Source organism: Gekko japonicus, unplaced genomic scaffold (assembly GCF_001447785.1).
Source record: "Gekko japonicus isolate JY-2015 unplaced genomic scaffold, Gekko_japonicus_V1.1 scaffold49, whole genome shotgun sequence".
Taxonomy (NCBI): Eukaryota; Metazoa; Chordata; class Lepidosauria; order Squamata; family Gekkonidae; genus Gekko; species Gekko japonicus.
In genome coordinates, this window is record NW_015173674.1 from 680,215 (window position 1) to 697,643 (window position 17,429).

Genomic DNA, 17,429 nt, shown 5'->3' on the forward strand with positions numbered 1-17,429 from the left:
TCTGTATAAGTGAAGAAGTCTCGGCTTGCTAGATTGACCAGAGAAAGAGCGGCGTGTGGGGAAGGGTTGGAGATGCACCCCCCCCCCAAAAAAAATGGAGCGGTCTTTAAGCGGTACAAAAAGGGAAGAAGGAACGAAACTTACCACTCGAGACTTCATTTAAGCTTGAAAGCTGTATTTTAAGCCCAAGAATGTGGAATTCAGAGAAACTTTAATTTAAAACTAAAATTTTTCTTCACTGTAAACAAATGGCTGGGAGGACAAGGAGAATGGTGGCAGAAAAGAAACTTCTATCAGGAACTACTACACCAACTACTCCCAGTCACCGACAGGAAGCAGCTGCAGACTTTCCCAATATGCTTGCTGCAGCACTGTACCCTCTGCTGGACGAAATGTCTACAATTAATACCAAGCTGGATTCCATTCAAAAGCAACTTACCCAAATGGAAAATAGAGCCAATAAGACTGATAAAAAGATCAAGAAATAGGGAATTGGCCAAAAAGACTGACACAACCACTTTTAACTTTAAAAGGGGTAACTTCTCTGATATGAGGGAACATGTGGGGAGGAAACTGAAAGTAGAAAGGGTCAAAACCACTGGGGAAGCTTGGAAACTATTTAAAACTAAGATCCTAGAAGCTCAGAAAAAATATATTCCGCAGGTTAGGAAAGGCACAAATAGGTATAGGAAAAAGCCTGCATGGTTAACAAACAAACTAATGGAAGCTGTAAAAGGTAAAAAGGATTCCTTTAAGCAGTGGAAAGCTAGTCACAGGCCCCGTTCACACGGAGCAGAAGCCACGCTAAATAGACGGAAGAGAGGCGGAGTTACCTGGCACGATCACACGGCAACATCTGGGGAGCGTAGAGCTCCCGTGGTTGAACTGTGGCGAACCGCCGATAAAACGGAGCAAAAAACTAGTACCTCGGAGGTACTAGTTTCCGGAAACTGCGGGGCAAGGGCGGGCGTCTGATCGCGTTTCCGGTGGCATCCGGCGCCCGTCCATGTCCCCTTGCGAAGAAGGTTTTTTTTCCCCCCAAGTCTCCGTGGTTGCGCATAAGCACTCAACGGAGCATGCGCATTCGTAGTGTACACAAAAAAAGAAACCCAGTTCGCCGCGCCGCGCGCTTCTTCGTTGCGCGCAGGCATGTGTTGTGATCGACGCCTCTCCGTAACCACGGAAGCTCCACGGTACCTCCACAGAACCTCCACAGGAGGTATGATCACTTTACTGCGTGTTAGTTTGCCCCGGGGCAAACAGCCACACTTCTCCCCCGCAGTTTCCTGCGCGTGTGACCGGGGCCAATGTGTCTTAATAAAGTATCATATAACTATCTGAATATCCTGGAAGTTAGTAATTTCTTGCTGTATTTAAATATTTCCATTGTCGGATTACAGCCTTCCCTTTTTACCCTTGAGGAGTCTAAGGCTGTTTCCCTTTTCACACAAACCAGGGGTCCCTTCTGAGTTGAACCCACTGAATAACTAGGGAAGAAATATCTTCCTCCTTCTAGGAGCGATAATCTTTTTTTCTGTTTGGCTAGACTGGCAGTTTCCAACCACCTGTCCAGTCCCTTCTGTCATACCTAAATCCCCAGTTCTGGAGACTGTGAATAAATGGAATTCAGCTAGGGCTGACACTTAGACTTTAAGTTCTGATTTCTGAACTTTTCCTCCAATGTGTTGGTACACAGTAAGGGCAAGGAGTTGCCTCCCTTCACTTCCCAAGTGACTTGTCTGTTTCCCTCAGACTGACACACACACTCCTCCTGACTGGCAACTGCCAAGCCAAAGTCCAAATGATGACTGACTCACTCTGACAAAGACTAGCAAGACTTTTTAAAACTCTGTTCAGTCTGCGCTGACCAATTGGGGGGGGGGGCACACAGGCAGCAGCCTGTCAATCAAGCAGTGCTTTACAGTGAGGCATTAACCTCAATCTCCCATTCTCTATTGTGCTTTTGGGGGTCAGTTCACCACATCTATTTTTCCCCATATTTCTTGGTTTCTCCCTTTCATCAACATAGACCACATTGCAGATCTTGACTGTTTCTGGTTTGAGGATTCTGCATCCTTTGCATCCCAGTGTGTAGCCTACAAAAATGCCTTCTTCTGCTCTAAGATCCATCTTGGTCCACTTTTCAGTGAGGCTTGTTCCCAGGAAACTGTCCTTAGGACTGCAGCCAAAGTGCACCAATATATTGATTGTCAGGGATGCCCTGCTAACCCAACAGTTCAGCTTGAATCTTGCTTATTGGTTGTGATCAGGTAACCAAGTACTAAATAGGTGTTAAAATGAGTCTAATTAAATTTAAATGTATCCATTTATTTATTTTATTTATTCGATTTATACCCCACCCTTTCAACCAAAGCTGGCTCAGGGTGGCTTACATACAATTTAAAATGCCAGAAGTGCTCCAGATGAATTTTGGAAAATGCCATGATGACAATCCCATCAGCAGCTCACCTCACATGTAAGCATGAAACACAGATAAAGGTGATATAGCAACAAGACCCATTTCGAAGTTCTCTGCTTGCCTGTTTGTTGGCCAAGGATGACTTTTATTATCTTGCAGTAAAAATATTAAAACTAATTGTAACATCCCGTAGGGACCTCTCAAGAAAATGTTAAATGGCTGCAATAATTATCCTTATTCACTTTACATTTCCATCATTTACTTGTAAATATTAAGATTTACCAAGATAAGCTAGAAAATGCCACCCAAACTGTTAAGAAATGAATTGCTTTGTAATTACATAATGTGATTTCATTTAATGCATTTAAAGAAGGAGGTACTGAAGGATATTCCCCAATAGTTTGGGGATAGATTCCTTTGGCCACCCTGGAAAGTGGATGCTATGACATTATACCCTAGTTAAGTGCCTCACCTCCCTAAACCCCACCCTCCACAGTCTCCACCCCAAAAATCTCCAAGTATTTCCCAATTCAGACCTCACAACCCGAGGGAAGAGGAAGGGAATGTGATTGTGAAAAGTACTGGGTTCGACACATGGAGAACTCAAACTACGACATGCATTCAGTTTATTGTACTTCCAAACAATTCACACAAAATGGCCCTGCAAGGCCAACTATATACACTCCACCTGGCACACCTCTGTTCCCATTGGAGGGTTTGAATATCCCGCCAAGGGTGCTATTGGTGGACTCCCGGTGGACTAAGATCCTAGGTTCCCATTGTCTTTGGGACCAAGTTCCTGCTTCAGCCGCGGACCCCTAGTGGCGGTCCGTGTACATAACAGATTGTAAGCCACTTTTGTTGTAAACCTACTCTTCTTCTTCTCTTTGCTTGAATTCTCTGATACTGTATGTGGTTTTTGGTGTGGAGTTTTTTTCCTGTTGCCTCAGAAGGTTGGACCAGAACCAATGGGTTGATATTAAACCAGAAGAGTTTTCGGCTAAACATTAAGAAGAACTTCCTGACAGTTAGAGTGGTTCCTCAGTGGAACAGGCTTCCTCGGGATGTGGTGGGCTCTCCTTCTTTGAAGGTTTTCAAACAGAGGCTAGATGGCCATCTGACAGCAATGCAGATTCTGTGAACTTAGGCAGATCATGAGAGGGAGGGCAGGAAGGGTTGCCTCAGCGCTCAGTTCTCGTGGCCCTTTTTTACATGCCCAGGGAAATGCTGGTCGCCACTCTGGGGTCAGGAAGCAATCCTGGCGGGGTTTTTGTCATCTTCTGGGTGTGGAACAACGGTCACTGCGGGTGTGGAGGGGGAGGTGTTTGTGAATTTAAGTTCATTTAAGCTTTTAAAAAAACCTAAAATTCATGACTATGATACAAGCCCAATTTCTTGATTTGGCGTGGAATGCCCCACTCATTATTGACCATGAGAACTGAATGTGTGACCTTGGGCCGGTCATGCTTTCTCAGCCTGACCCACCTCACAGGGTGGTTGTGAGGATGAAATGGAGGGCAGCAGGAGGACGTAAAAGCTGCTTTGGTTAGAAAAACAGGGTATAAATAAATCCACCATTTTAATATTTTAATATTTAGGATGATGTTTTAAATTTAAATTGTATTGTATTAACTAATATATTTTGTATAAATGAAATGTTGTTACCCAGCCTGAGCCTGCTTCCAAGAAGGGTGGGCTATAAATGTGAAGAAATTAATTAATTAATTAATTAATTAAACAATGACAAAGGCCAGCGTTGCTTATCTCTCTGCCCTCCACATTTCAAAAAAGCTTCAGGTATTGAAGCCCCAGAGAGCTACGTCCCTGTCTGAATTCATCAGGTTCCCAGTTCAAATTCAAGATTTTCTAAAATTCCCATATCACAAACAAAGCCAAAAGTGGACTCCCCAGTTCAGGTTCAAAAGTCAGGGGCAACATTGTTTGAAACAGTTCCCTCTCAAACTTTAAAAAAAATATTAAAGTTTGGTTGAGATTCTGATTTGTTATTATCAATTCTCCACAAAGCCTTCCTCTGCCTCTGAGAGCCGGCATGGTGTAGTGGTTAAGAGTGGTAGACACTAATCTGGAGAACCGGGTTTGATTCCATTCTCCTCCTCCCACACAAAGCCTGCTGGGTGACCTTGGGCAGTCACGGTTCTCTCAGAACTCTCCCAGCCCCACCTGTTTCACAAGGTGCCTGTTGTGGGGAGAGGAAGGGAAAGGTGATTATAAGCCACTTTGGGACTCCTGAAGGTAGAGAAAAGCAGGGTATAAAACTGGGAAAGTGGAGCGAAAGAGAATAAAACCAACATTGTTGTGGTTCCCTCTGGAACATTTGTTTAAATTAGCTGCCGGCCCCCCATGGCCCCCTCCCAAAAACGTCCCTAGCTACGGGGCTGCCCTACCCCCAGACTGCTCCAACTCAGGCACAGAACCTCCATCTTCATTGGATTCAATTTCAATCGACTTAGTCTAAGCCAACCAGCCACGGCTTTCAATGCTAGGTCCAGATCTTCCAGGCTAGCGTCAGACTGGCCGCCCAACAGCAGATAGAGCTGGGTGTCATCCACATATTGGTGACACCCCAGTCCATACTTCTGGGCAATCTGGGCAAGGAGGCGCATCTAGATGTTAAACAACATCAGGGAAAGCATCGCTCCCTGGGGCACTCTGCAGGCTAACGGGTGCCTTTGGGAGAGTTGTTCCCCAACAGCCACACTTTGTCCCTGATCCTGGAGAAACTAGGAGAGCCACTGTAAGGCAAACCCCTGAATCCCAGCATTGACAAGGCAGTGGATCAGTAGTTGGTAGTCGACCGTGTTGAATGTCGCTGACAAGTCCAACAACAACAATATCACTGAACTACCCTGATCCAGATGCCTCCAAAGGTCGTTCGTGAGGGCGACCAGTACTGTCTCCATCCCATGGCCTGGTCGGAAACCAGACTGGAAATGATCTGGAGGTGTCATCCAAAAAACTCTGCAACTGAATCGCCACCACTCTCTCAATTAGTTTGCCCAAATAGGACAAATTGGAACCTGGCCGGTAGTTTAAATGTTTTGTGGTCTGCTTCTGGCTTGAGGATTATTTTATCTATGTCATTGTAGGCTGCTCTGTGCATATTCTATGCTGTTGTCGTTCACTGGCTTGTTTTTTAATGGTGCTGATGATGTTGGTCTGGGTTTTTTTAGTTGATTGTCGTTTGATGGTGTGACCTGTTTTTTAATGCTCACATTTTTAAAGTAGCTTGGTTTTTAATGCTTGCTTTAATGGTTTTCTTGTATTGGCTGTAAGTCACCTGAAGCAGGTCTCCAGAGAGGAGCCATATAAATATTCTAAATAAATAAATAATAAATAAAGATTAGAGGAGGAAATGCAAAGTCCAAGGTGGCTACAGGTGAAGGGTCTAGATGGATACTCTGCCTGCAGCCATCTTGCATCATTTTTTCAGATTTTATCCTTGCAACAATCCTGTGAGGTAGGTTAAATGGAAGCATGGTGACTGGACCGACAATATTTAATGCACTTAATAGTACAGCAAATGTTTGAACCCAGGACCAAATCTATTAACAACTCTCTAGCAGATCTTGTGTTCCTGAAATTCGTGGTGCAGAGGGCGCAGAAATGCTGAACAAAACAACAACATTAAATGTATTTGTCCTTAAAGGAACAGGAGTATTGTAATCTACTTTGTGAGGACTTTACAAATAGAGATCAGTTGCCATTCCCTACTATGTGATTTAGGCAATGTCTAGACGGGATACTGGTGCTACCTAGGGGTAGCTTAGGTATATTTCTGACATCTCAGCATAATCTTTGGACACAGCCTCCTAATCAGTATGCACAAGTGATCTCTTTGATATGCATATAAGCATGCAGGGGATGGTTTGGAGGGGACTTGTCATGATGAGGCACATGTCATATGATTATCTAGGGCTCTTTTGTAAAAAGGAAAAGAGAAGGAAACAACCGTCTCCTGGGGCTGATGCACAACTATTGTCAGCAGTGTCTTTCCTCTTGTTCCCCATGGTCTCTTTTTAATGATCTAGGATGCATTGCTCCCTAGAGGATTTCCTTCACAGCTTGTCCTTTTTTCATCACAAAATATTCAAAGACAAGGGAAGTGGGTGGGAGTCTTCTTGGCTACAACTGGAAAGTCAAGTAACTTCAAACAGTATGTTAAGAGATACTGCTGCAGATCATGATGCTTGTTTGAAGCTTTAAGTGTGGTCTGTTTAGTGAATTCCATGCAAACACTCCCAAGGGAGCTCACTGGAGTAACAGTACCTATTTCCGTACTCTGAAGGAGTAAATGAAAATGTTCACTGCTCAGAGGACTGCCAAATGCACCACCCTTTAAAATACAGTACACAGGATTTTGATCACCTTGGCTCTCCATACAAAGATCTTCCCTCTCTCAGATAATAGAGAAATATGCTAAACTATTTTAAAGTATTTGTGATAAAAACCGGGTTTGTTGCAAAACAAATTCAAAGTGCCATACCTTTCATATATATGTATATGGATATATATTCAAACTAGTGGCTGTCCTTTCTCTTTGTATGGTTTCAAATGCCAGTGGAGGAAACATGAGAGCCTCTGTATCTTAATGTGTTCTGTAAATACACAAGGTTCCTATTCTTTCAAGACGGGCTTTGCACATGCAAATTGTGGCCCTGAGCAGCAGGCTCACAAAGTTGCACTGAGAAACAAAAAATGGTAAGGTTAACTTACAGTGGCAATGCCTGTTTTCTGGTTGTGACCCACACCACCATCCACTGCCCGCACAATAAGTATATACTCTGATTTAGCTTCCCGATCCAGAAGAGATGTTGTGGTGATTTCCCCTGTAGAAGACAAAAAAAGTGAAATGAGCAAGAAGAGATGATAGGTTGACGCTTTGTGGCATCTGAAAGACAGAAAAGTTACAAGGCACCTAAGCATACATGTGGACATGCTAGTGTGGTGTTCCCAGCATGCGGGACTAGACCCAAAAGTGGGCCAAGAAGCCTCTGAAAGTGGGTCGTGGGCCAACCCTCCCTAATGGCTGCACTTGCCCTTTCCATTATTCTCTTTCGTATTTTGGAAAACAAGATCTGACACTGGAAACAGTATCTTTCATGTCATATATTAGCTGGTATTTTTTCTTCACTGCGTATGTATATTGATATATATATATATTGATAAAGTAAAACATGTCCTGATGGTTTCTAGACTGAGTTTCTTAGGATCTTAGAGGGGATTAGAGGGAGTAATGGAGAAGGAGAGTGAGTCAAAGGCTGGAATGTAACCTCCATATGCAAAGCCTGTGTGCGTCATAATGCCATTTGCTCAGGGTTCATGGTGGGGGTAGTTGCATCCTTTGTGGTTTATTGGTTTCTCAAAAACATCTGGTCAGCCATTGTAGAAAATGGAATATTGAACCAGATGGGGGACAAGGTCATAGTTTGCCTAGGTCACCCAAAAACCTTGAGCCACCCTTGGATGGGCCACTATAGCAAGTAAATCTGGACTTCTGGGCAGTGTTCCCTCTAAGCTGAGTTAGTGTGAGCTAGCTCACAGTTTTTTAGCCCCCGGCTCACACATTTTTGTCTTCACTCAGGAAGGATGGCTCCAGAGCAAACTAATTTATATAGGAACCAAATCACTCGCTCACAACTTTAATTCCAGTAGTTCACAAAGTAGAATTTTTACTCACAAGACACAGTGCTTCTGGGTCACTATAACAAAAATGTTGAGAACCACTGTGCTAGTGCACAGGGCATGCAAAAAACGTGCATACTGCTCTGATCATTGGCTGAGTGACAATAACATCATGGAATGCTCACAGAAATTCTAATTGCTATGAGAGGAGATGATAGCAATAGAATGCAGACAAAGTGAAATAGTGGGGAGGGTTTGGAGGACAAATGAACTTTCTCAGGCCCTAGGAAAAGATGGGCTAGTGCACTGTTGGCAGGAAGCAGCAACCACAGCCGTGGGTGCTGGGCAGGTGAAGTAGCTGGGGACGGGGAAGTAGAGTGGGCAAGAGTGCCTAGCTCAGTTCTGCATAGTGATTTGAAAGGATCAGGTAAACCTTTGGCTGCTGGTCTTACTACTAGTCAGTGTTCCCTCTAAGCTGAGTTAGTGTGAGCTAGCTCACAGTTTTTTGGCCTCCAGCTCACACATTTTTGTCTGAGCTCAGGAAGGATGGCTCCAGAGCAAACCAATTTATGTAGGAGCCAAATGGCTCGCTCACAAATTTAATGTCAGTAGCTCACAAAGTGGAATTTTTGCTCACAAGAATCCACAGCTTAGAGGGAACATTGTGTGTTGAACCCGTATTTTTGCTGTAGCCCTTAGAATAACCAAGCTTGCAGTGCAGCAGAGAAGACCGTAGGTTGCAATGATCAGTAAAATGGCACCCCTTGTACTTACACAAGACTGTGGAATTATTTAATACAATATATCCCATTCCAGATTCTTTATATTTAGTAGGCTGACAAGCAACATGTTATCCAACTGCACAGTGTTCAGCTGCCCCTTGCTAACCAGGCTGTGCCCGTCTCAGTCTGTTGTCCTCGTTAACTGGCCTGAGAAGTAATTTGGAAAGGGCTTTGAGTGGCTTTTGATCTGAGATCATTTTCAGTCATGATTACTCCTCCATGCTGAAATACTGTCTATATAGAGAAGAGCATCATGCATGCAGAAGGGAGGAGAAAGGGGGTGATCCTGTTGTTCTGCTCTGTGGTCTTGGAGGAGTAGGAATTTTTCTGTAGGAGTTCCTTGTTGAAATTTGCTGAACCTGCCCTAGGAAGGTGTACCTAATTGGATGTAACTTTGTGGACAAAAAGGAGCAATTCATCATTGAGACACACTCATATTTAAAATTTCCCCCCCCCTTACTGATTAATTTTTCCCAGTCTACAGATTAATGGATATCAAAAAACTTCAGAGGCAAATGAATTTTAGAGAGAACCTCTTTAACCTCTTGCAGTGCTCTGATCTAGATTAATTTTTAACCCTCTCCCATTCCCAGTATCTACTGTGGGCACCCCTCACAATTAAAGTGATGTGTGTTTAGAGCAAGCTGGGAACTGAGTATGCTGGATTGTATAGGTTGATTACAGGGGTGGGGTGAGACTGGGGGAGGGACTAGTAGATGGACTGGGTTGGGAAATGCTTGGAGATTTTGGGGGTGCAGCCTGGGAAGGGCGTGGTTTGGGGAGGGGAGGGACTGCAGTGGGGTACAATGCCATAGAATCCACCCTCCAAAGCAGCCGTTTTCTCCAGGGGATACTGATCTCTGTTGTCATTGTCTGTAGATCAGTTGTAATTCCAGGAGATCTCCAGGCCCCACCTGGAGGTTAGCAACCCTATGGAGGGATGAATCTTGCCTCGGTTGGTCTACTGTGAACCTTTGGGTCCCTATCAGCACAGTGATTCTAAATACAGGATCCTGAATGTGATACTGTGTGAGAGAAGAATTACAGGAGATACAGCCAAGATGACTCTATTAAATACTTCCACGGTCTTTTGTAAGTACAAGATTATCGCAACCTACAGTCTTCTTCTCTGCTGTGCTGCAAGCTTGATTATTCCGAGGGCTACAGCAAAATTAAAGGTGCAGCACACATTAGTAATAGGACCTGCAGCCAAAGGTTTACCTGATCGTTTCAAATCACTGTGCAGAACTGAGCTAGGCACTCTTCCCACTCCGCTCCCCAGGCCCCAGCTACTTCACCTGCCCAGCACCCATGGCTGTGGTTGCTGCTTCCTGCCATCAGTACAAGAGGAAGAGGGAAAGAAGGGAGCAAATATACATGCTGCAAAAGGGCTAGGAACACGAAAGAGACGGGGAATGGTCTTATGGCTGTGCTCACCTGAGCGAGCATTAATCCGAAAATGTGAGGAGCCTTCCAAGGAAAAGATTATGGATTCCTGACCATATTCTCTTGATCGGTCCAAATCAGTGGCATTTAGGAATAGCACTGTTGCACCTAACGCAAAAAGAAAGGAATGAAGATTCTCACTCTTCAGGTAATACCACCAGCCTTTCCCACAAGCCATGTTAAACTGGCTATAATTTATGCTTATGTAAGTCATTTGGAACTAAGTCACTTTGTAGCTAAAGTTGTGGGATAAAGACTTAGAATCCAGAATCTGGGAAGAAAAAGACATGCTCTTCATCCACAAAGAAAGGAACGTAATTTAAACACTTCCCCCCATTATGCTTTCATTTAAACCATGTTTCACTTTCATTGTTATTACATTTGTTTTTGTCACTTTCTTTCCCCAACACACAGACACCCCATGCTGGGTCCACTGCTGCTGGCCCGGTGTGCAGTGACAGTTTCTAGCTAGGCAGGTGGATGGCCAGCTGACCATCTAGGTACCTTGCAAACCACTGAGCCACAGTTTTATCACTAGCAGTTAAACAAACATAGGTGTTTTGTTTATAGACATCAAAGGAACAGGCAAGTTTAGAAATGAAATATAACTCTTTCACTTCAGTTGGATCTGGTATCTTAACAGGCTGTCAGGCTAGGAACTGGATATTTAGAGACTGGTATCAGATAATACAAGGGACAAGAAAATCCCCTGGATGAGCATTGTCTGACACCTCCCAAAGACTGAAGCCTTTTTAAAAGCACAAGGATCCCGGAAGTTCTGATTTGGAGTCTACCCTCCAGTTATGCATGAGAGTCAGAGTTTAGTGGTGCTTGCAAGTTTGACAAGTCAATGGTGAAGGGGACTTTGAAATTGATCTTTAAAGAGTGGGTATTAATGGCTGGAGGCAGAGGGGATCAAGAAAGGATATTATACCTCTCTGGATCTTCATTAGCTTTTCCCCTAGGGATTAACAGTTGATCTATCAGGGCTAAGGAGGACAAGTATTGGTAGGCAACAATGGGTGGGAAACAGAATTCCTAGATTCTGGAATGTGACTATTGGTTTACACACTTATACCCTGCATTTCAATTCAGAATATACAAAGCCAAGTGAGAAGTTAATCCTGGTCTCCTGTTGTCCCAGCTGCTTATTAGTTCTCTTCTCAGGCCATGCCCATAGGGGCACTTTCCCTCCTGGGAATAGGCTGTGGGATGGTGTGGAGAATCCGGATGCTGATATTCCGACTGATGGGCTCTCTTGCTTGGGTTACCAACCCCCAGGTGGGTTCTGGTGATCTCCTGGAATTACATCTGATCTCCATGCTATAGAGGTCATTGCCTCTGGAGGGTTGGCTGCTCCATGGTACTATATCCTGCTGAGGTCCCTCCCCAAACTCTGCTGTCCCCAGGCTCCACCCCAAAATCTCCAGGAATTTCCCAACCCAGGGTTGGCAACCCTGTCTCCTCCCCTGAGGCTGCAGACTTCCTTTCATTTGCAGCAGCAGTGGCAGGATCTGAGGAGCAAAGTTCTCTCTTCAGTCCTCCTGCTGTTCTTGGGGCTATTCACTGCTGTCTCTAGTTCCAATGGGAAGTCCCTCATTATTCATTTGCCCCTTCTTCAGGGTGATGGGCTGCCAATAGAATCCAAGACATGAGGGGTCTGGTGACAGCTGGACAGAGCAAGCCAATGGAAGGGGCCTCATTTTCTCTTCTGCGGGGTACAATGACTGCTGAGGGAGTCTGAGAGGGGAGAGACTAGGATGCAGTTGGCTTAGGAAGGGGCCTCATTCTCCCACCCTCCCTTCCCTTGACCCTATCTATGATTATGTCAGCCTTCTCCTATGGAAACCTTGGGGTCAGTTCCAATTTATATTTAACTAGTATATCAAAATAGTAAATAACAATTATTAACTAAATTAAGAATTTAGTTAATAATAAATTAACAATAATAACAACATTAACAATAACAAAACTAACACTGATAAATTAACAGTTAAATAACAAAATTAACAATTATTAGCCATTAAATAATAGGACATAGGAAATAACAATTCTTGTCTCACAGGAAGGCCCTTGGGCTGTCATATATTCTGAAACTCTCCTAAAGTTTTTCCCTGGAGTAGACTCCTAGTGCGGTTCCCAAAGAGAGCTCTGTTCCTTATGGCAAACAAAATGACTAAAAAGAGTATGCAAGCATTCAAATTCACCAGAACAGGCTGGATGTTACAAAAATGAAAAAGTAGGAGTGGGAAACCGATGTCTCAGGTCATGGTCTTAACTATTAAGATCCTGTGCAAAATGCTTAGCAAGCATGCAGATCTGAAATGGGGCTGGTGGTGTGTTGCACCCTGGCTTTTTTGGTAGCAAGATGTAACAAATGGCTTCTTCGTACTAGAATCACAAAATACCTTTCTTAACATTTCTGTGTTGCACTTGAACATCGCACACACACAACCCCTTCCCTCATGTTGTTGGGGTATCTTGCACATCTTGGAAAGAAAGAAATGTGCTAGTCAGCCTGTCCCAGTGAAATTCTGGGAATGTCAACAGTACCAGGGTTCTCTTGATATTTATTGCTAATTCATCATTGACATGGCAAGTTGTCACCCAGAATATTGCTTTTCAGAGGGCAGTTTTGTCAACAACAGGAACATCTCCCATACCTGCCATAATATCTTCCATGACTGTAATGACATAGGAAGGCTTGCTGAATGTGGGTGGGTTGTCATTTTCATCCTACAGAGTTAAAAAGAAAAGTGTAAAGCATAATGTAAACCTGCAAGACAGCAGCAATATTCTGTCATGAAGCATGACATAAATACCCAGAAATATAACACCACCTAATTTATTGGCAAAATGTGGAATGTGGATTGCATTCTGTTTGAAATACGATAGAAACACTTAGGTATCAGAACACGGAAATATCAAAATAAAAATTGGGACATATGTTCAGAGCGCTATTCTATTTCTCAAGTTGGAATACCATCTTGACCCTATGCTCCTTTCAAAGGGGATGGACAGAAAATGTGAAACACATTTTAGTTACCTGTTTTCACCTGTTATGAAATTGAAATATTACAATGAGTATCAGGAGGGGCTGTCTCTCTACAGAGTACTGTAAAAGAATTCCCTGGAAAAGTGTTTCCTGGGGAAAACAGTTCATGGGTTGTTTGTTTGTTTTTAAAATACCCCAAATACATTTTATAGGCTGGAGTCACCCTCCCCGACACTCCAAATGTCAAAGTTGGTATATTTCTGAGGTCATTTTGTACCCTGTAAGCAGTAAGTGGCCATTCAGAATCCCAGGGAAGTATTCTCAGCAAGTCACTGTTTGTTAACATGAAGCTGACAGTGTCCTAAGAGGGAAAATGTATAGTTCCAGGGAGGGGTTGTGGCTCAGGGGTAGAACATCTGCTTGGAATGCAGAAGATCCCAAGTCAATCCCTGGCATTTCCAGTTAAAAGATTTGGCAGTAGGTGATGTGAAAGACCTCTGCCTGAGACCTTGAAAAACTGCTGCCAGTCTGAGTAGAAAATAATGACTTTGATGGACCAAGAGTCTGATTCAGTATAAGGCAGCTTCATGTGATCCACTCCTTTCTATATTCTTCCAAAAAATTGCCACTGGGCTAGGAATTTACCCCAGACGATAGGGCCAAGAATTAAATCAAAACATAGTTTAGCCTACCTTTTTATAAGACATTAAATTATTTCACAAACATTCTGAGAAGGAATTACCAACACACATACAAGAAAAACAAATCATATTTCAGTGCAAAGAACACTATCCCATATAAGACCACAGTAAACTGCAGTGAGGGAATACAAACTTTCTACATGGGGTAGGGGATGAAAACACCCAGATAGGCACTGTACCACAGCAGAAACCAATATTTCTAAAATCCCACTGTCAATAGTCAAAGGTAGTTCAAAGAGATATTAGGACTGTCCCATTTGGCTGGAAAGGACACTAAGAATATATTGAGTATGATGATGATGAAGAAGAAGAAGAAGAAGAAGAGATTGCATTTATACCCCACCCTTCACTACCCAAAGGAGTCTCAGAGCGGCTTACAAACTCCTTTCCCTTCCCCTCCCCACAACAGACACCCTGTGAGGTAGGTGGGGCTGAGAGAGCTCTGACAGAAAAAGCAGGTTGCTTACCAGTAACTGGTGATCTTCGAGTGGTCATCTGTGCATTCACACCCATGGTATCTAGTGTGCACGCGCTGGATCGATCGGTGCTGTAGTAAGCTCTATTTTAATGGATTTTCGTGCCCAGTCCCTCCGGGCATGCGCAGGAACCCCACCGCGCATGCCCAGAGGGGTGGGCGCGAACATCCGACCAGTTCCTTCAAAGTACCGCTGCAAATCAACCCCCATTCGAAAATGTAGAAGCTGACAGCAGTGGGGAAGGAGGATGGGTGGTGTGAATGCACAGATGACCACTCGAAGATCAGCAGTTACTGGTAAGCAACCTGCTTATCTTCGACGTGGTCTCTGTGCTTCACACCCATGGGAGATTAGCAAGCAGTAGCCTACCTGGAGGTGGGTGCTGGCAGGTCTTTTACTGCGCAGCCGAAGACAGAATGTGACGTCCCATGTTGGTACCGGTGTTCGTATGGACGTCTAGGGTGTAGTGCCTGATGAAGGTGTTAGGCATGGCCCAGGTAGCGGCTTTACAAATGTCCGGCAGTGGCACTCCCTGTAGGAAGGCAGTGGAAGTCGCGACAGCCCTGGTGGAATGAGCCCTGATAGGACCAGGCAATGGCTGCTTGGCGAGTAGGTAACAGATTTAGATGAGACCTACAATCCACTTCGAGAGGCGCTGAGCCGTGATGCGACTGCCTAGCCGTGCTGAAGCGTACGAGACGAAAAGTTACGGGTCTCGTCTGGTTGGATGCGTTCTTTGGAGATAGAACAAAAGAGCACGCTTGACATCTAGAGTGTGTAGTAGTCTGTCCTCTGCTGACGTAGGGTTTGGAAAGACGTCTGGGAGGAAGACCTCAGCATGTAGGTGGAACTCTGACACCACCTTCGGCAGGAAGGAAATGTCCGGTACTAGTCGTACTCCATCTGGCAAAAACGACAGGTAGGGTGTGTCATGGCGGAAAGCCAGTATCTCTCCCACTAGCCTAGCCGAGATGATGGCAATTTAAAAGGCCGTTTTCCAAGCCAGAAGTTTGAGCTCACATGTTGCGAGTGGCTTGAAGGGCTTCCTTGTCAGTTGGCGTAGAACTAGAGGAAGGTCCCATGGAGTAACTGGAGTTTTAACAGGAGGGTAAAGGTGAAGCAAACCTTTTAAAAACCTTTTCGAAATTGGATGTGAAAACAAAGTACATCCTTCAACTGGTAGGCCGAAAGAGTGGCCAAGTAAACTTTTAATGAAGAGTGGGAAAGTCCCGAGTCAGCTAAGGAGAGGAGGAAACGAAAAACTCTGTCGAGGCCAGCTGAGGTGGCTCGAGTGGAGTTCTCACCGAGGAAAGAGCAGAACTTCTTCCATTTATAAGTATAAGACTTCCGTGTAGTGGGTTTCCTTGAATTCAGGAGGACGTTAACTACATGGGAGGAGAAGCCTGTGACGTTACCTGCCATGCCGTCAGTTTCAACTGTGGTATGTTGTGATGGAAGACGGGGGAGTCTGAGAGCAGGAGGAGGTCTGGAGCCGGGGGGAACTGATGGTATATTCCCCGTGAAAGCTCGAGGACCATTGAAAACCAAGGCTGTCTTGGCCACCATGGTGTTATTAGGGTACAGTCCGCGGCTTCCCTGAGAATCTTGCGTACCACTCTCAGAAGCAGAGGTAAGGGTGGGAACAGGTAATGGAGCCCTGATGACCAAGGGTAGAGGAGGCCATCTCCCAGAGATTGTGGGTCTTTGCCTCCTCGACTGCAGAAGAGATGACATTTTTTGTTGCTTCTGGTCGCAAAGACATCAACTAGGGGAGTCCCCCACTTGTGGAAGAGTGGGAGGAGGTATTTTGGATTCATCCCCCACTTGTGTAGACTGAGTCCGGCTCGACTTAGATGATCTGCCTGCATGTTCATGTGGCCCGGGATGTGAGTGGCAATGAGAAATATGTCGTTGTCGATGCACAACTCCCAGAACTGGATGGCCAGGTTGCATAGGCGTTAGGACACCGTGCCTCCCTGCCTGTTGATATACGACAGTGCTGTGGTGTTGTCCGTCAGGACTGTGACACATTTTCCCTTGAGTAAGGGGAGGAAAGAGGTGATGGCGTGTCGTATGGCTAGGAGTTCGGGGAAGTTTATGTGTTTTTTCCTCGTCTGCGCATCCCATTTGTCTCCGACAGAAAGCGCCATGGAGTGTGCACCCCATCCCATCAGGGAGGCATCCGTAGTAATTGTGACCTCCGGTGATGGAGGGTGGAAGGGCGCTCCCTGAAGGGACAGTCCACCAAATTAAAGAGTCCTGAATGCTGGGGGGAGGGGATAGGATGACAGTGTGTGCATTTGTTGACAGGTCGTAGTGGCGAATGAACCCTAATTGTAAGGGACACATTTTGAGTCTCGCAAAGACGAGGACGGACGTAGTTGCTGCCATTAGACCGAGCAGCCGCTGAATTTTGAACGCGGTGACGGAAGGGTGGGTTTGGACGACGGTGGCCAGGGAAATGATATCTAATGAACCCTATATGATGTTCTCTATCTGATGTTGGGCGGTCAGTCAGACTCCGACCCAGAAGATCTTCACCGGGCATTACAGGCTGTATCTGGATGGCTCGGGCTGAGTCAGCTGAAGCTGAACCCTGCGAAGACAGAGGTCCTGTGCCTATGGCACAGTATGGGATTGGGGCTCCTGCTCCCAGCCTTCGATGGGGCACCTTTGGTGCCAGCTTCGGAGGTTAGGAGTTTGGGAGTGCTCCTGGACCCCACTTAACGATGGAGGCCCAGGTGGCAGCCACTGCCAAAGCAGCCTTTCATCATCTACGGCTGGTGCGGCAGTTGGTCCCCTTCCTTAGCTGCAACCTTTGGTGCCAGCTTCGGAGGTTAGGAGTTTGGGAGTGCTCCTGGACCCCACTTAACGATGGAGGCCCAGGTGGCAGCCACTGCCAAAGCAGCCTTTCATCATCTACGGCTGGTGCGGCAGTTGGTCCCCTTCCTTAGCTGCGAAGACCTG

The 17,429-nt window shown here is 45.2% G+C and overlaps 1 protein-coding gene across 1 annotated transcript in view; it reads right to left on the reverse strand.

The window, feature by feature from the left end:
* CDH23 (cadherin-related 23) overlaps positions 1-17,429 on the reverse strand; it is a 797,360-nt gene that overhangs the window by 240,019 nt on the left and 539,912 nt on the right. The window contains exons 17-19 of the mRNA XM_015422891.1: positions 12,954-13,026; positions 10,282-10,398; positions 7,154-7,266 (exon numbers count right to left, since the gene is read on the reverse strand). Coding sequence (XP_015278377.1) covers positions 7,154-7,266; positions 10,282-10,398; positions 12,954-13,026 — 303 coding nt within the window. The remainder of the gene's footprint in view (positions 1-7,153; positions 7,267-10,281; positions 10,399-12,953; positions 13,027-17,429) is intronic.